The following is a 20,316-nucleotide window of genomic DNA, read 5'->3' as shown; positions in this document are numbered from 1 at the left end:
TGTTACCCATAGGAGGGTAAACCCTACTCCCCAGCTTTCAGTTATGTTAAAATCATGTCATAAATTGATGACAGCAAAGAAATTCAAAGTTAATGATGAAACTGTCCTTAAATCAGCATTACTCTCCTTTGTGTGCCCTGTTATGCCCAGACATCAATTAAAAGGAACTGGATCCTGATGTTTTGACTTTCAGGACCCTTAAAAATATTCTAGGACTTTGTCAGAACTTTGTAGCTTTAGATATATACAAATTTGCAAAGCCTGCAATGCAAATATTCCAATTTGGCTAAATTGCCCATGCTTTGCGGGTTACAGCACTGTACTGCAAAGCACATCATGGACTGCATTTTCTAAGCACAACAGAAGGTAGCACCATACAAGTAATTATGGTCTATACTGTATACAATGTGTATGTAGGTAATTTTCTAAAACCCACCTTATCTGATTATCACTATTCTATCAATGTGGATGCTATTACTCATCAAACGTAAGAATATTTCATATAAGAAGAAATATCTACCTGTTTATCTAGCCACACTGTGCTCGTCACTGTGCAGACATTAGTAATATTCATTATCCTGTCCAATTGTATTTCATTATAAAAATAACAGTGTTAATGATATAGGCCCTGATGCTGAAAATCTTATACATGCCTGTAGTCCCACTGACTTCACTGGGACTCTTCACATGAATATGTGTTGTAGGACTGAGTGTATATTTTATTCAACACTGGATGCGTGCCCAGCAAATCAGAGTGACTCAAACACAAGCTTATTGAACTTTAAGCTGTTTGAGTCTTTGCCTAGCACTTTGTGTCTTCTTTGTGGAAACGGTTGAAACCATCCCAGTTTCTCACCATTACTGTCGGATGCTTGGGTAACACAGATGTCACATTTGGATCCAGGTTGGGTTCCCCTGAAGATTTCCCCCCCGCCTTCTGTCCTAGGAAATGTGCCCATATCTAACTATAGCTGTCAACGGGTCCACCTAAACCAGTGTTGAAAATGGTTTAACTGCTAGTGTGGATGGGACAAAACCACTTTCAGTGTCAGTCACAATAATGTTTTTGGTAATGGTGTTGGAAATGGTTTTGTCTCACCTACACTTACCTGTAACTAGTAGTTACACCATTTTCTACACTGATGCAGGGCATCCATTGTTGACTGCTGTTATTAGCAAATGGACATTTTCCTAGGGAAGATGGCTTTTGCTGAGGGAGGTAGTGGCCTGTCAGCTCTCTCGTATCTGGAGCCCCACAGGTGAGGTAAATGGGAAAAGTGCTGGGATTTTGAACATTGAGGTTTTGATCCTGTCAGGATTATGTACAAGACCAGCTCAGACCACATAGTAATAACCACTTGCTAAACTTCATGTTCTTAGCTGTCACTGAGTGATTAAAAAGCTTTCAAAGCCATTACAGCTCTAGTTTTCATTAAGCTTGTTTATCTTAACTATGAGCAAACAAGAGTGTGGACTTTTTCTATTACTTGACACACAAAGGTATTTGATTTGGTTTCAGTTCTGAATAAATTCCAGTTCAGTCAGCCTTTTAAAAACTGAATTACAGCACTATATCAACAGTCCAGGGTTTGAGAGTTCTGTACTGGGAAACCCACACCTCCACCAGGCAATGTGCCTGCTCTTGCATTTGATCTTTGTGCTGCCCTTGTTGTCCACCTTACACCAACTAGGAGTATCCTTGGATTGAAAGATACAAGGGGTAAAATCCTGCCCTCGCTGAAGTTTTCCCGTATAACTTCAATGGAGCCAGGATTTCATCCCAGGTGGGAAGAAATATCTCAAACTCTCTCTTTTATGAACAGTGGCCTAAACTTTCCCAAGAATCCCGAGGCTTTAATATTTCATATGTCATCCTTACTGGACAGATTTCCACAATTTTTGGGTATAGTGCGAACCTAACCACATCTGAAACTAAACCAGCCTGTTTTCTTGGCGTTGTGCTGCCATAGAAGTTCCCATTCAACGTCTATAAAAATGGGTTATAAGATTTGTTAAAATGGTCTGATCTGCCAGTTCCAAGAGGTGGAAGGATTAATTTGTTAAACATGGAAACTGTTCCCTAAATGAATGTACTCATTACAACATCCCCTAGTGCAAATACTGAAATCAGTTTCTCACTTCTTTTGTGTGGCAAGGGCTGGGAAATACGTTTATGTTATCAGCATATGCTCTTCCTAAAGTCACAGGTGGTCTGGCACACTATCAGACCTGAAGAGTTATTCTTAGATCTCCAACGTTATCTAATTAAAATACTTTAATCTGGTTCTTTAGGGAACTGTGAGGTGCGTATGTGGACTCTGTCAGAACAAAATGAGTGTAAGATTTTATCCATGAGCGTTGTCCCCATTGTCAATAATTGGAAGATCTCCTTGCCATGAGTGAGATACATCCAGTGCTAGAGCATATAATAAAGACATGGATAGACATTTCCAGAGTTGTCATGGAAACACCTCCCCATTCCTTATACCCACTTTCTCTATTCTCAGCCTCGTCCTGTTGGCAGTGGACTGTCATTTTTGCCACAGGGGAATCAAGCTTTATTTTGGGTTGGGATTTTTCAAAGAGGCCTATGGGAATTGGGCACCCAATTCCAATTGAAAGTCTCTTTGAAAATCCCAGTCTTCACTATAAAATTGAATGATCAGGGAAGGAGTTTAGAGTTCTCTGAACACACTCAAAAGCTAAATGATTTTCCCAGGGCCAACCATTATCAATCATGCAAATGAACTTCTGTTAGCTGGTTCAACTGGGTTGGGATAACTTTCCCAGGGATCTGGAAAGTAACTGATAGTTTACTGGATCCAGGTGGAGTCTGGTCTCAAATATAGTGAAGGGGATACATCAAAGTATGTGTGTGGGGATTCCACCTTCACTCACCTGGTATAAATGTGGTATGAGGAAATGTCTCAGATTTTTTAGAAAGAGATATGGGGAGACTGTCCAGGGTGGCTATAATGAAAAGAAGTTAAACTCCTACAGAAGAAATGTATAACTTTGGTTTTATAACAGAATCAGTAAGGCCCACTGAGAAGAATGCTGCAGAGAATGTGGCCAAGTAGAGTTTTTTCCCCCGTTTGTTGTCTTTGTCCATCTCTTTATGCCAAGATTGTGTTTAGAATACTGGTTTTCAACCTTTTTTCATTTGCGGACCCCTAAAAATTTTGGATGGAGGTATATGGACCCCTTTGGAAATCTTAGACATGGTCTGGGGAGCCCCAGGGGTCGGTGGGCCACAGGTTGAAAACCATTGGTTTAGAGGGATAAGAATTTTGGATTAGTTTCTGATCTTGGTTATGACAGTGTAAACATGGAGCAACTCCAGTGACTTTAGTGGAGTTATGCTGGATTTATACCAGTTTAATCAAGAACAGAATTTGGCTCTGTGGATCCTAATTATTCAATGATCATTAATTCATATTGTCTGTCTCATGGAGGTGAATTTCCAGAAACTAGGCTTGTGCCTGGAACATTGAGAGTGAAACATTGAGAATGAAACACTGCAGCCTTTCTTAAGGGATCATCAAATCTGAGACTGCTTATGTGCCCTTCCTTGGCATTTTTGGCTCCTTTGAGTTCTGCAGACACTTTGACCTCCCTGCTCTGTGTAGTGAGGTGGAGGAAGCTGTGTATTACATAAAGATTCCCCACTTCCAATTTCTTTTTTTCATCCTATTTTCTTTATCCCCTCTTGTCTACTAGAGAATAACTTCCCTTACCATTAATTTGCTTTTGTCTGAATAAGGCTTCTTCTGACTTATAATTTATGTGTACTTGCTTGTATCACCCTATTTTAAAATAAAACATATTGAAAATGGGCCGATGGACTTTTTTCTAGCAAGTGTGTTTTGAAAATTAAAAATGCTCCCAGTCTGAGAATGTTTATTCCAAGTTTTATCCTGCAACAAATTTATGGCTCAATTAAAAAACCCTAGAAATTATTGAAATTATTATACTGGAAGATCTAACTTAGCCTGCTGCGTAGCATTGATAATGATAATAGAATATCAACTTTGTATGGGGGTTCCTTTAAATAATTTTCCAGGTAACCAGAGTAGAAAAAAACCAGGGAATTAGCATTCCAAAAAAAAAAAAAAAAATAAGGGCCTGATCTAAAGCCCATTGAAGTTAATGAAAAGACTTCCATTAGTTTCACTGCGCTGTCAATGGGGCTTTGATCTTTAGAGAAGTCTCATCAATAACAGTAAATATGACTAAAAGGCAAAACACAATATATTTCATCATAGGAAGAATATTTCCTAACATCAGACCAGAGAATATTTAGCAATACAGGGAAAGCACCTGGATGGATGGATAGATTAAATAAATAAATAAATCTTCTAAGGGAAACCCCATTTTCTAATCCCAATGATTCTTTGTTGTGGAGACGTAAGGCTCCAAAAGGCTATTCCCTTGAGTTTGCACAGAGAGGTTTCTCCAAGAAGACAGGGACCATGTTGGGAAACTGCCACCTTTTCCTTCCTTCATGCTCTCAGTTCAGCCATCCTCAGCCCACATAAGAAGAAGAAAGCATCCTGCCCTCAATCATTGTTTTAATGCTTTGGAAAAGAGACCTGCCTGTGCTTTTTTAAAAATGGTAGAAAAATGCAGAAGTGTTTGTAGGATAACTTCATTTGACATAACTAAAACGTTTGATAATTTGACTCTTCTCTGGTTTATTTTCTATTTCTACATGGCACTTGCCTAACACTCTTCAGCTTCAAAGTACTTATTCCCAAAACACAGATGTGTGTGTAAATTTCCCATTTTACAGGAGGGGAAACTGAGTCACAGTAAGATTAAATAACTTAACCCTGGCAACTCACCACAACAGAGTGAATCAGTGCCAGTCAATCATTAAAATCCAAGGGTTCCTGACTCTCAGTCCAATGTTTGTGCTACTAGTCCATGCTGTTCCCTCCAGGCACTGAAATGAAATAATTTGTTTATAATATCCCTTATCCGTTTCTGAAGACACAAGGAAGAGTTCCACTCGTGTTATGGAAACATTTTATTACCAGTATTCACTGGAAAAGTATTGATCACACATTATAAAATGACCCCGGTTGGCTAACTTCCAAAAATAGTTTTTAATGTTCATTGTACTCTTCATTATCTAGAGACATAAACTATTAGTGGATTGAAATTTAATTTATCGGCTGCAATGTCATATCTGCATAAGGACTGCAGGATTAGTCTAATTCTTCTCTTGTTTTTCTTGTTTCTAATACTGGAGAATTAACATGGTTTCATATTGTTTACTCCCTTATTGGCACACTAATATCATTGGCTGTATCAGCAGGAAAATGGGCAGTTTTGGGAATTGTGTGTGTCTGGAGGCTGCTGATGGTATACATGGGAAAAGGGAGAAAATGGCTCACATTAAATGGCCTCCTGATTAAACAAAGTATTTAATTTTGAGCACATTCTTAAGCCCTGTTGACTTAGGTCCAAAATCATATAGACCTGCCATTGGTGGGAATGGGACTTTTGACTGGGTAAGGCCTGTAGGATTTGGCCTAATATTTTGATGGGCCACAAAAAAAGTTGTGCCTTTTATGAGCATGATGCTGTCAGGTGCTAGGCATTCCTGTGCAGTACTGAGACCCGCACCTCCCCCTGGAATCAGTGAGAGTTGAGGGTGCTCACTATCTCCCAGGTGCGCACAGCATCAAGCCCTAAAGGAGGGTGGTTATTCATCTTGCTGTTGTTTGATTGTCTGTGAGGGCTGGCAGCTCTCTGTGGAATAGTGATGGATGGTCATAAAAATACAGATCTGGAAAGAACATTGCTGTTGGGTTACAACAGTTTTTTAAATATGTGGCCATTTTAAAATGTTGTGACTAAGATTCAGAGCAAGGCAATAGCTCTATAAATAGTTTCCTCCTACCACCCTCAACTCAGTTGTGTGGTTTGGCCTTCATATTAAAGAACACACTTGTTAAGCAAGGGTGTGGGAGCAGTTTGTTCATCTTTTAAATGCAAATTAAAGGTCAGCCAATGACCCAGATCTGATATGACATCTTTTCGTTTTCCAGGTAAAATGTGAGGCTAAGTCAGCTTTGCCCAAATCCAAAAGTAACAACAGCAACTGTAAAAAGGGCTCAAGTGAAGATAAATCAAAGGTTGCTGTGGGTGAAGAGTGCAGAGCTGATGAGCAGGCTTTCCTTGTGGCACTTTATAAATACATGAAAGAAAGGAAAACACCCATTGAACGAATACCCTATTTAGGTTTTAAGCAGAGTAAGTATAATTTTTATCAAATTTTGTTGACGTTTTAGAACTGTTTGGCTTCTTTGTAGAAAACATTCATACACTGAGACTATTTTAAAACCTTTTCGGTTTTGTGACTGTGTTTATATTTACACATTTTCCAGTCCAGACATTTTACTGTCTCTTACTTCTAGATTTGCATCTCTTCCTTCTGGGGCAGTTGCTGCAGGATATTTATAGGTTTAAATCCACTGATTATGACTAGAAATAGGCATACTGAAAACTCTCTAGTTTTCTGTTTTGTAAATCTGCAGTATCTGTAATGCCTTTCTTCTGAGTTAATAATGTGACGTACATTTATTGTGCCCAGATGTTCTTTATGAAAAGACAGATATTAAAGGGAGACATTTAAAGGGGGTCAAGAAAGGCACAAAAGGGATCATATTTTTAAGCCTCAAAATTTGTTTATAGGCAATAAATTACTGACTTCATAGACTATAAAAATAGTCTGTATCTGTTTAATACAGAATACAATGTTTAGAATTGCTTTGGCATGTACAGTTTTTAGTGACACAATTTGTAAAGCAATTGTAGGTGGAGAAGATGCAGTTGTAACTAAATTCTGCATAAATATTGCATAGTAAGTAGGACTGTTTCAGAGTTTACAACAAAAGCTATACCTGGGATATGTGTGTGTGTGTGTCTAAATATAAATGTGTGTATATGTATATATACACACACACATTATATATACAGTATGTATGTATATCTATGTATATATAGATTGAATGGTACTTAAATTACTTTAAAGGGAGAAATCCATGGTTTGAAATATTATTTACTCGAACGTATCTCCAAAGATTAAAACCATGTGTTATTTTGATGAAGAATGTCAAACCTGTATGTTTTACATAACAATTTACATACCTAATAGCAATTGGCACTGATTGCAACAGACCTCTAGCAGCCATTATAAACTTATATAACTCTGAGTGATTACAATGTTTTGGCTGCTTGAAATAGAAGTAAAATTAATGTACTATGAACAGCTTTGTTGCATTATGCATTGATTCAGATTAAACCAAGGCCTAAGCAAAGCTCTCGATAGCTTTGAAATAGCACAGGATTCAATGAGACTTTCTGAGCATTTTATGTGGAAGAGTGCTTTTTTATTTTCATTTTATCCCACACGCCCCAAACCAGGAGATACTGTCAGTTCAAATGATAAGAAAGGCCATTATTTCCAAAATACCCAGCCTAGTCCTGCAAGCACTTAAGCACATGAGTAAATGTACTCCTGTGAGTAAATTTACTCACGTGTGTAAGTGTTTGCAGGACTGGGCTCTATATTTGTCTGACATGATATGTGTAAATATTGTCAATATAAATAGGTTAGAGGGGAGAACCAGTATGTACACTACAACAGAGAATTCCCCTGTGGGTGAACAAATTCTGTCCTCTTTGATCTGCTGCAGGATTGCTGACTCTGGCTTGAAATATTTGTATGAATGCCACTGGGAGTCACCATGTGTTGCTGAAATCCTGTATAGGTCTTTAATACAGGATCACCATCAGTTACCCTTCTATCAATTAAAAACACATAAATAAATGAAAGAACTAACACATCACATTATGGCCCTGCTCGGCTCGGGGCAGATGGGAGGCAGTCATGTGGAAGGAGGCATTATGCAGGAGGGAGTGCAAAGAAGAGTGGCTCTTGCTAGGTCGTATTGAAGGTGTTTCCTCTGTCCCCTCTCACCACTTCCACCACCTCCACCACCATGTAGCCCTGCCAGTGCTTGATAGTGCACAAAAGGCAAGGCAGGGCCACCACAACTCTGAAGTAATAAATATAGTGGTAATTCTATCTTGTCTCCCACCTTTGAGCTTGCCAGCACTTGCAACCAAATTATGGCTGTCTATTGTACATGTGTGCTGATGTGCTAGGACAAATACGATGTCTGTGCATTCTCCCTCCATTAGTGCATTCTCACACGGCCCTACGGTTTATTGATTATGGAGGCCCTTATCTGAGCTGCAGTAGATATAAGATAGCGTTGTTTAGTGAATGGTTGCTCTATATCACGTGGGCTGCAGCTCTTACAGATAACTCAAACTGTTTTTAAAAAATAATAGTCTTTGTGCTAGTTTTTACTGTCAGAGTTATGGAAACTTGTAAAATGCAGCTATTATACTGTGTTTCTTATTAGAAAAGTAGAATAAACTCCGTAACTCTGTCTAAATGTAATTTTCACTCCTAAATGTGTTCCTTCACATGTAATTTTTTAAAATATATAGTTAGGAGTAACATTTACTCTTCAAATTATGTAAATACCTTTTGTAAATTGTTTCTCAAAAGCTTTTTCAGGGTTTGTGAACATTTTTTCTATTTTTCTTTCAAATAATTGTTTAATTTACATTTCTTTGAAATAAGTTGGTTAATGGAATGCTTATCTAAATACTTATTGTCCCTCTAACAGTTAACCTTTGGACTATGTTTCAAGCTGCTCAAAAACTGGGAGGATATGAAACAGTAAGTGTTTAAGTAACTTAAATGGAATAATTGTGCAATCTAACTTTCCCCTGTTAGAAAAAAATGTAAAAGCAAACAATCATTTACTGCATTTTAGAATAGCTGTACACATTGTGGGTTTATTGGGCCATTTTTGGAAATGGTCCCAATTAGTTCCAGGTTTGGCAAAATTGTAAACTTGTCGTAAAAACTACAAGTGGAAAACATATGTAACTCTTCCCTGTCAAGGAAATTAGTTGGGTCTGTAATTTTTTCCCATGTTGAGAAAGGGCTATTATTGTACAACAAGCCAAGATTGCATAAAAGAAATTTCACTTGGCAACATCTCTGACATCTGTTCATGTCTAATATGGGAAATGTATTAAAGGCTTTCAAAAGTAATCAGTATTGCCATTAAGGGATAGTATGTTGCAGTATCTTCTCCTTTTTGCTAGTGTAAAAGACCTTTATTAGACAAGGGTCAGTACCACATAAACAGGAAGTTATCAAAGTAATTCAGAAAAGTCTCTGACACTTTTTATCAACTAACCATATCTGACAAGAGCAGTTTATTTTTAGCTCACAGGAAAATTTGATGGCCATGGATTTTAGAGCATGTATTTTGAACTAATAAAATATTAGAGCAACAAACTTAGATTAAAATCTTGAAATGAGAAGAAAGAGCTGCATTAATACCGCACATAGAGATGACATCTGTAATAAAAACCAATTGACATAGGAAGATGTCGTCATTGGAAATATTTTCTTTGCACACAATGATCTGATTAAGTTGTGCAGTTCCTGCTGCAGTTGGTTGGGGGAAATTATTTTTGCTTTGTTTACGAAGTAATCTGGGATGTATCTGTACTGTTGAGAAATGACAAGAAACACGAAATCAAGAAACTCAAACTGATTTGAGCCAAAATGTATTAAACACTCTTTCTTTCCACACAATAAAGCATATTGTTCTATTAATTAATATCATCGCTATACTGGGGTGGGTGTGGTGGAGATTTCGTGAAACCAAGTATCTAATGTTCATAATAGAAATGTCTGATTTGGCTTTTATGATTTAGCTGCCTTTCATTAATCTACATGTAACATCTTTATTAAATACACCCAGAAGTGTGTATGTTCCTGTATATATATGCACAAATAGCTACCATAGATATACATCTACTGTAATTATGAGCTATGAGTAATTGCACCAAGTTGTAAAATGCACTGAAGGTAAGGACAAAAAACTTGAACCTGATCCAGAACACAAGAGAAGGCAGTGAAGGGATTTGAATATGAGAGTGACATGTTCAGAATGCTCAGGGAGGCAGATAATTTTCACAGCAATGTTTTGGATATACTTGCAGGGAATGAGGATAGAAGCAGGGAAGGCCAGTGTGGAGGAGTTTGCAGTATGATAAGCAAGACATAAATCTGGGTTTTAGTGCCAGAATGAGAGAGGAAAGGATGGATTTAGGCATGTTAAACAAGGTAGACTGGCAGGATTTGGGGAAATTCTGAATGTGTGGAGCGGAGGGAAGGCGTTGACTAGGACACCCAAGAGTGTGAGCCTGGGTGACAGGTAAAATAGTGAGATTATCATCAGTAATGGAAAGGGGCAAAGGGAATGAGGGTCTGAGGGGAAATATGAGGCGTATCACTGTTCAATATAAATTAGTGGCAGTACATCCCTCTCTCAAACCTCTTGTTCTTTTTCATTAATAGATGTCTTCAAATGATGGGGGCATTCCTCATTTCCAGGAGAACAGGCTCATTGGGATTATTCAACTGAAACTTAAATGGTAGTGTGTGCTGATCACAAAAGATGTGTAAGCACAAAAGTAGGGTAGTTAGGAACTGGATGTGCAAAATGAATATAATTTTTACACCAATTTGATATTCTGATATTTTATTTAGCTCTGGCATAATCTAGAATAACTCCCATTGAAGCCAGTGGGCCTGATCCACGCTTTTTGAAATCAGTGAGACTTATACTTTCTTATAGCAGAACTGAAGAACTGTCTTGCTCTGGGACAGATGAGGATGGTTTGGGTATAAATTAAATTTTGTATGTTGTGGGGGATGCTGCTTTAGCTGCATTTCCTACTACCAGGGCCGGCTCCAGGGTTTTGGCCGCCTCAAGCAGCGGGGGAGGGGGGAAAGCCGTGATCGTGTTCGGCGGCAGCTCCACCATGCCGCTTTCTTCTTCGGCGGCAATTCGGCGGCCGGTCCTTCCCTCCTAGAGGGACCGAGGGACCGGCCGCCGAAGAGCCCGACGTGCTGCCCCTTCCCCTTGGCCGCCCCAAGCACCTGCTTGCTGAGCTGGTGCCTGGAGCCGGCCCTGCCTACTACACCTCTTCCTCTGTCCAAACCCTCAGCGTCTACAGTACACTCGTAATCCTGAATGCTAAATTGGAGACTGTTAGAGTGTTTTGTCCCTTTCACCCACTTTCACTCATTTTCTGACCCATTCACACCCTACTCATCACCATGGAATTTAGCAAAGTGTAATTAATTGTGCTATTGTGTGCATTGATGAGAGATAAAAAAGGCCCCATGGGGCTAGAATGGGATGGATGGAAATATTTATTCCAGAATCATGGATAGACCTATTCATTTCCAAGTGTAAAATCTCAAGCAAATTAGTGATCGTGCAATTTATTAAGGACCAGATTCTGCCACCTATGTGCACACAGAGTATTCTAGTATGCAAATAATTCCATGGACACTGATAGGTCTATCTGCATGGCAGGGACCTATTCAATTTAAAGAGTGGCAGAATTTGTTCTTAAATAAAGTGTAAGTAGATCTAAATTAAATCTATCCTGTATTCTGATTATTAAGTAGTCCACTTGAATTTATTTATTTTTGTTTGTCACCTTTAAATGTTGCCAAACTTCTGGTGTGAGTTTGAGATAGTGGGATTATTTCAGGCTAGCCATTTACATCTCCAGTTTTGGCACAATCACACACATAGGAAGAAATCTATGACCCAAATGGTATTAAGCATGTGCTCCCTCCCCTGTAGTCAATGGGAGCTCTGAGTGTTCAACACTTTCTAAAAATCAGGCCAAATGGAGCCTTCAGAGTAAATGATTGTAGAGGTTGGATGAAAGAATTATTCTCCGTGGCTTTCTGTGCTGCAAGTAGCTTCTGTTCATCTTTCTGTTTGGGGGCAATAAGAGCTAGTGATATTCCTACTGGAAACTTTCTTTTGCCTAGAAATAGGGGTTTTCTTGTCATAAAGAAAAGAACACTTAGAAATATATAGCTATAGGACACGGGCGTCGTTTAAGGTAGCATGCATTTTACAAACAGAAAGCAAATATAGGTGTAATTAAAATTACCCATTTGCATTTACAATGGCAAGTTGTCTGACTGCTGTTGACTAGAATGTGCAGATACTTTTTAATTTAAATAGCTATAAAGTTTACTTTCTCACATTCAGTGGAATAATTAAAGCTGGCAGATTTTGCGTTCCCCACCCCACCCTCCCTATCCCGGCATGCAAACTCTTTTAAAGAGTCCTAAAAGTGGTTACACACATTTATTGGTAAAGCAGAGATAGTATAATGGGCTGAAGTTAACTGATGTGGTTTGGCTCTCACATTCACTTAACATCAGTGTAAGCCCATTGCGCCTGATTCAGATCTCTCACTGGTGTAAAACCAGCATAACACCATGTATTTTGCTAGTATCAGGTCATTATCAGTCCCAATGTGTCATCTATGTTTGTGCTTCTGCTAAAGAGTCTCAGTTTCTTATTTGTAGTGAAGGGTCAGAACATTTTTGTAATATCACAGTCACAGAATTACCAGTGCCATATAACTCTCACTGGCTCACAGTGCAGGCTAAATAAAAAACAAAGGCTTGGCTAGTTCCTCACAAAATGGAGCCATCTCTTTGGAGCCACTTCCCTTCAAGCAAGCATTTAGGTTAGCTGCTGAAATCGACATCTACCATAGTAATACAGTAAAAGCTGTGTTATCTGGCACTTTACCAAATGGAAAGCTCTAGAAACCGGCATTTCTGATATTTCATAAAAAGTCCGGTTGGAGCGGAGCCGGCAGACTTCCTACCTGGCTCCACGTGGCTCCCTGGAAGTGGCGACATGTCCCTGCTGCTGCTAGATGGGGGAATGGTCACAGTGGTTCCGTGTGCTGCCCCCACCCCGAGCGCTGGCATGAGGCTCCACCTAGGAGCCGAGGGACATGCTGCTGCTTGCGGGGAGCCGCCTGAGGTGAGTGCCACCTGGATCTGGCACCCCGAAATCCTCCGGCACCCCACCCCCCCAGCCCTGAGTCCCCTCTTGCACCCAAACTCCCTCCCTTCATTGGTAAGTATAACTCTTAGTTAATCAGAATTTTTGACTAACCGGTACCCCCCATTCCCCCAACATGCTCAGTAACAAAGCTTTTACTGTAATACAGTACTTTGCATAGTGCTTCCCACCTTACGACCTTAAAGCACTTTACAAACATAAATGAATTAAAGCCTCACAACACCCCTGAGAGCAAGATAAAATGATTCCATTTCTAGTGACTTAAATGTCACTGCAGCTCTACTACCTTGGACTGGGATCTTGTCACTCTTCCTATGCTAATCAGGGTCAGGCTGGAGCAGTTCTTAGATGGGAGACTTCCAGGGAAATTGAAGTGTTGAAGGAGCTATTTTTGGTGAATCAGGAAGTGACACCTTTCTCTCTGAGTCAGCATTAGAGCATTATGTCAGCATATTTAAAGGAGACACCACACCGTGGTGCTGGATGTACTAACATCCAGATGGGACGTAGGCACCTAAATTGCTTTTGAAAATGGGACCCAGCCTAAGTCGCCTAGGAGCTTCTGAAAATGTTACCCAAGATCCTAAGGCATCAGTCACTGGTATTCTGGCTAAAATCCAATGTACATAATTAATTATTCTGTTCTGAATTAGCTGTGATACTCTTCTTTACTCTGTGCCCTAACTGTTCGCGTAGTATTGCTATATGCTATTAAACCATTGCCACCTTTCACCCCAAAGATGCCTATACAGCAGTGGGATGCAAAGCCATATACATATATGTATATGTTTTGTGCAAAATCAGTATCTAAAGGCCTTTGAGATACTGCTTGCAGGAAAAGTGCCATACAAACATGAGGTCAGCATCATGGCCATTAAATCATTGTTAGGTATGCAGCATGAAATAAACAAATGCTAAACTTTGTGAGAGAGCGAGAGCTGGTGATGGGGATTATTGTGTAAAAGCCTTTTTAAATGTTTTAAAGCAGAAGCATCAGTTAAAAGCTTTTCTATAAGCAGTCCTCTCCTTTTATATATATAATGTTGTTGCCTTTAATTTTAATAGTAATAGTAATGTGTAACTGATCATTGTTTGCCTTTGTTCTTATGATATCTGAATCTGACTTCACGCATCTGCATAGACCCATCTCGTTTAATTTTAAATTCTGTTGGCCAGGAATTATGTCATGAAGTTTTGAAAAGCTAGAGGTCCTGGAATGGAGCACAAGAACTAACATTATTTTTGTATGTTTCATAGTAAATGTATGCCAAACATACTGCCTTTGTGTTAGGCAGCTAACAGTAGGTATTGCAGATAGGATACTGCAAAGGGTTCATTTTCTTTACTGCCCTAGGATTTCCTAAAATGTTTTCTATGATTACCACAGAGATTAGATCTGAAGTGCCTGAAAAGTAGCCCTCTGTGCGTTCAGTCCTGTAAGGTGCTCAGCCTGGAAGGTATACAGCCACACACAATAGACTCAGCACCTTTCAGGACACCCTTACATCTTTGCACATGCACAACCTTGCATGCGTATATCAGGCCATTTATGTAAGAAACTCAAGCATTCAAAAAGAGGACACACAGAATATATTTTGGAAATTTAGTTTTTTAACTTAAATACGTAAAGGCACATTATAATGAATAGAGCCACATTGTTGTAAATGAGCTTGGAATGGTAGAATGGAGCAAATGTCTGGAGAGTTTTGAAAAGCACTTTGGAACTAAATACAGCACTGGTGAGAAAAACCACTGCAGGTGAAGGTGAGGGTGACACGTGATGCAACTTCCTTGAAATGTAGAGTAGGGATTTGGGTATTCCAAGCATTCTGGCCTTAGGAGCAAAGTTTATCAAGAACACTGATAGAAGCATAGAAAAAGGATAAACAAGAAATTTCACCCACCAGGGTAGTTTCAGCCTTTGAAGCATTCAATATTAGAGTAGGCCTGTACAAATGGCACTCAGGAAAGTTAAGCCAAATTAACGAAAGGTGTGAATTTAATGCATGAGTTAAAGCCCATCAAACCCCCATGTGGATACTCTCATCCAGTAGCCTTAGTTAGCTTTTGCGAATCCCCTTCAAAAACTGTCACCACTTCCCTTCAGAATGAGAGCACCAACATGGGTTTAATACGCTTTAACTAATGCCCTAATGTGGACATGCCCTTACTCAAGAATACATTTAACATTTTTTCCAAGTCAGGACACTATTTGTATTGACCTAGCTTGACTAATCATTGTGTAGTATATACTGTAGCTGGATAACGACAGTGGAAAAACCAGTACCAAACAGCGCCTTTCCCATGTTACACTAGGATGTCCATCACTGAAGGCAGATGCGAGTGACGTCAGTTAAAGGAGAAGGACAAAAGGAAGCTTTGATGTTGACCTGGTCAATATTAATGTTAAATTTGAATGATCATACCCTGAATGACAGTAGCTATAGCTTCTGTTTTGTAAAGTTTTCACATTATAGTATTTTGTTCAGGTTGATTAAGGAAATTATAATCATATTTTTGGGCCTTTTTGTATTGCATTAATCATAAAAACTAGACTTTCAAACACAAGAGGTACTCAGTGCCATGCTGTGTTCATCAGCATGTTAAATTTAGCCCTGACATAAGAAGGCCCAACCCCATTGATTTCAGTGGCGTACTGACCCTTACAGGAGGTTGAATTTGTAGTAGAAATAAATAATTTAATGAATATATTATGTAAATAATAATATTTTTATTAGTATAGATGAGACAGAAATCTATAAAGCATATTCTACTAATTTAAAGAAATTGTTACATTTCAGTTTTAGGGTTAAATGTTCAAAGGTGACAAAGTGATTTAGGAGCCTAATTACCATTGTCTTCCAATGAGACTTATGCTCCTAAGTGCCCAAATCACTTTTGAAAATGGAACTTAGGCTTCTAAGTCACATAGGCATTTTTGAAATCTTTTTGTTGCTGACTCTTACCTTCTGCTTTAACGTATAACTTATAAGTAGTGTAAATATTCTCAGCCAAACAAGCATTGCCCCCCCACACACACCCCAATCCTTTGATTCAGCTCAGCTGTGCTTGGCTCAGGACAGAAGATGGGGTCAATGGAGGTTTTTTACACCTTTGCATTCCACTAATCCCTGGGGCTGCTGGAGGCCTATTGGCTGCTCTAATTTACAGTCACCTGCAACAACCCCCACGGTGCCACTGCAGTACCCTGGGATCACTGTCCTCCAACTCGTCCACAGCACACTCCTTAGCAACACTATCCAGAGATTCCTCTATAGCAGGAGGATCCAGAGCTAACAGCTTGGCTGGATTTAAAGTTGTTTTGTGCTGCTCAAGTGGTGCAAAACAGCTTTATCAGAGCCAAGCATTTGCCCCATCAAGTCAGATCCTGCTCTTATTGACGCCAATGGCAAAACTCCTGTTGAGTTCACCGGAAGTAAGAGCAAGCCCTTAACAAACAGTTAATTGCGGAAGAAGAATCCATTCATGCTCACGTGCTCACATCACTATGGGGTTAAACTTATGACTTCAGCATTTTGAGCTGTGAGTTTAACCCCATGGTGATGACAGACAGTAGTAATAAAAAGATACTGCGGTGGTGAGGTGATTTAAGAATCTGAACAAAATACACTTGGGAAGAAACTGTGACCTCAGTTGAGGGTATGACTCCTATTTAAATCATCCATTTAGCCAAAATTTGTCCCTTAATTACGATATATCACATCTTATTCCCCTCTTGCTTGCAGGCTTTGTGTGGGTTAAGGAGGAAGGAAATGAAAAGAGTGAATGCAGTCATTTCTTTATGTAAAACAAAAAGGTTGGATGAAGATTACAGCTAAATATTGAATTTTCCCCAATATATGCATTAAATACTTTCACAGAAGTTTCTGTGACAAGCTCAAGCTACTGATGAATAAAGTACCATAGCATTTTAATTTTATCTGCAGCTAGAAGTAGGTGACGGTTATTTCTAATGAGAACTAGACAAATGATAAACGTCAGAAACCTTCACAGAAATTATAACATTACCAAATAACATATCTCCAGCTATCCTTTTGCTTTCAGAGCATATTTTCTGCAAAGGAAGGGTTTTCCTTTTATGCAAAGCAGAAGAAGGCACCGTTTAGCCTGTAATATTTAACTACCATACTAATCTCTTCTTCTTTAGATTAAAATTATAGGCCCCAGATTGCAAGTTATGATATTTGTTTTGTTCTGATTGCTGCCTTTAGCTCCTAAGTGAACTCTATTGACAGCTCTGTGGGTAACTTTGAAGAAGCCTCTGGGTCTGAATATATTAAGCTCCACAGCATTCCAAAGCAAATGACAAAATTCCCCCACAATTGTCTCAATCTTTTCCCCACAATTTCCCACTGGCCCTCTTTATGAGCTGCATACAGAAGAGAGTGATCTATTATGTTTGTCCTATTCCTGTTTTTCTTCCTGTTTTAAATATAGCAGAATATATAAAATAACGAAGTGGTATTCAGAAACAATTCTTTTGCCAGGTCTTCCATCTGTTATTCTGCAGAATCCTAATTTTTGTACAAAAAACAAAACCATGGAATGCAACTCAATATGTTACAAGATGTTTATTTTCATCGACTTAGTCCAATAAAATACATAGCTCAGATATTAATATTGGAGTAAGTTAAGATTTCATTACCATTTGATCTATATATTTTACTGACATAAATGGATAAAAATAAACAGCTTGTAACATATAGAATTACAGCCTATGCTTTTGTGGATTTAGGGAGTCTGTGGTGGATTTGGATTTTGCAACAGATTTACTTTCTCTAATTCAGTTAAAATAACTACATAATCATTATTTGTGGTTAGTTCTAGGTTCATTTTCATAATGTACCACGGGATTTGTCTGCATAACTTCTGATGGTAATGACCCTATATTGATTGAGATTCTTTATTGCAAGACTGAATTGCTAGTGATTTGACAATGAACTAGTGGTAAAACTCCATTTTAGAAAAAAGAAAACAGATTAATATAATGTAATCTTACTAAAAAAGCATAGGAACACTATACATTCTGCAAGGGCTTTTATGGTATTTGTATTGCATGCCGTTCTAAAGTACCACACATGCATTTGTTGCTGTGAACTCAAATGCTGTAGAATCTGTAAAGATGCAAGATTAAATTTTCCATTGCCATTTTTACAGATAACAGCCCGTCGACAGTGGAAACATATTTATGATGAATTAGGTGGTAACCCTGGAAGCACAAGTGCTGCTACATGTACTCGCAGACATTATGAAAGGTAAGATAACTAATATGAAATGCTTGTTTAATAAAGAAAAAAATAATTTGGAGAGCCTTCAAACCATTTTGTAAAGAATTAGAGAGAGAGAGAGAGAGAGAGAGAGAGAGAGAGAGAGCGAGAGCTCTCTTAAAGGCATAGTAAATATTCCTCCAACAATGTAGTCCTATAATCCACTGTAATTTAAACCAGAGTGTGTGTGTCTCCAATGGCAAAACTAACAAAACACGCATCTGATTGCTTTTTGCTTCATACCTACATTTTACCATAGCATTTCTAGTAGAAAAACTGCAAAATTGAACAAAACATATTCAAGAGAAAATACAAAATGACAACTAATTGAGTCTACCATTTGTATTCAGAAATTTTCAGGAATACAAATTAGGCGATCCAAAATAATGGAGTGGCCCGCATTGTTGGATGCTGTTAATATTGCAGGTCATGCAAAGCATTGCATTTCTATTCCTCGGTACTTTCTTCTCTCCTCCCTGCATAGAAGCTGCTGCCAACACTCTGTTTTTCTCTGCAGCCAGTGTTGCTGGTTAGAATTGCAGATTTCTTGTTCTTCCAATGTAGATGATAACTTCCAGGGCTTAGGAAGCCAACACACATTAAATAAAACACTGTAACTAGAATTTTTTGAAAGACGTTCTTTTTTTATTCGTCATGCGACTGACGAAGTGGGTATTCACCCACGAAAGCTTATGCTCCAATACATCTGTTAGTCTATAAGGCGCCACAGGACTCTTTGTTGCTTTTTTATACAGTTACTATTAATCAAGTGTGTGTGTGTATTCAAGTTCAAATAAGGGAAATCTGACCTCATGTTCCAGGTTATAAAGTGGCTGCCTGTGGAGGTCAGGAGGAAAGCATTTGTTTTTGACCATGCAAAGCATTGCACAATTAAGCTATATGAGCATGAGTTCTGCACCTGCCTGTAGAGCATTAGATATTGGACATATTGCTGGATACAATACCATAGCTGATGGGGGGAATTGCTAATCTTAAATTCCAACATCAGTACCCCCAACATAAGGCCCTTTGGTCTATTATGAAGAAGCTACTTCACAACCATCACAAAAGTTAGAGTTAGAAACTTTCTGGAGTCCGACCCAAACAGGCAGGATCAACAGGGTAAGATGTTTTGCTTGGCTATCAGTGCACAGGGGCAAATTCCGATTGACACACTTTGTAGTGTAACCTCATCTGAGTGCCCAAGAAGTCACATGAGTAAATCTCTATGCATCAAGAGAAGAATATACTCTAGGGCTGTATTTGTAAAATAATAAACCACTAACATGAAAGGGGAATGAACAAATGTTTTGTATGCCTAATTGACTGATCAGATTGTGTGCTAATCAGAACTGACATTAGGCTCCGCCTCTCTATCACTGCACTCTCAACAGGCTCCTTGTCTTTCTGTTGTGCCTGGGCCAGCTGATCTGTTCAAATCCAGCAGGCTGGGACTCCCCTCACCAGATGTATTTTATAGCATATTGTTTATTTGACAGGGAATCCCGAGAAGCACATGAGATTTAAACATTACAGTTGGGCTGGGCCCAGAAGACATAGAGGCCTACCAGGCTTTAGTATGAAATTGTAAAAATGGAAAGGAGAGGCTTGCTAAGAGAGAGTCCATTGTAGTTGTGGAGAGATAAATGAGCCAGACACAAATGTGAGGCCAGGAATACCCCTTTCTTTCCTTCCCCTTTCATGTTAGTAGTTTATTATTTTGCATATAAAACCATATATTCTGCTCTTGATACACAGAGATGCTTTTCATGTGACATCTTGAGTCCTTCAATGAGGATATGCTGCAAAATATGTCAGTCCTTGTGTATTTCCAACCCAGTGCACTAATAGCAAAGTGAACTAGATTCTTGACACTCCTTGGATTCACAAGCATTCACTGGGCTACCAAAGGACAAATATACTTCCCCCTGAGACATCTCAATGAGTTATTATTAGAAGAAAATACTTCTTTTTTTTTGGTTTATCATTGAGATGGGCCTTAAGTG

The 20,316-nt window shown here is 38.8% G+C and overlaps 1 protein-coding gene across 2 annotated transcripts in view; it reads left to right on the top strand.

The window, feature by feature from the left end:
* ARID5B (AT-rich interaction domain 5B) overlaps positions 1 to 20,316 on the top strand; it is a 149,032-nt gene that overhangs the window by 106,615 nt on the left and 22,101 nt on the right. For both annotated transcript variants that reach the window (XM_024209651.2, XM_024209659.2), the window contains 3 exons: positions 6,057 to 6,261; positions 8,712 to 8,764; positions 18,201 to 18,298. In XM_024209651.2, coding sequence (XP_024065419.2) covers positions 6,057 to 6,261; positions 8,712 to 8,764; positions 18,201 to 18,298 — 356 coding nt within the window. The remainder of the gene's footprint in view (positions 1 to 6,056; positions 6,262 to 8,711; positions 8,765 to 18,200; positions 18,299 to 20,316) is intronic.

This window comes from Terrapene carolina, unplaced genomic scaffold (genome assembly GCF_002925995.2).
Source record: "Terrapene carolina triunguis isolate 2854851 unplaced genomic scaffold, T_m_triunguis-2.0 Scaffold95, whole genome shotgun sequence".
NCBI classification, from domain to species: domain Eukaryota; kingdom Metazoa; phylum Chordata; order Testudines; family Emydidae; genus Terrapene; species Terrapene triunguis.
This window is presented reverse-complemented; position numbering and strand designations above follow the sequence as displayed.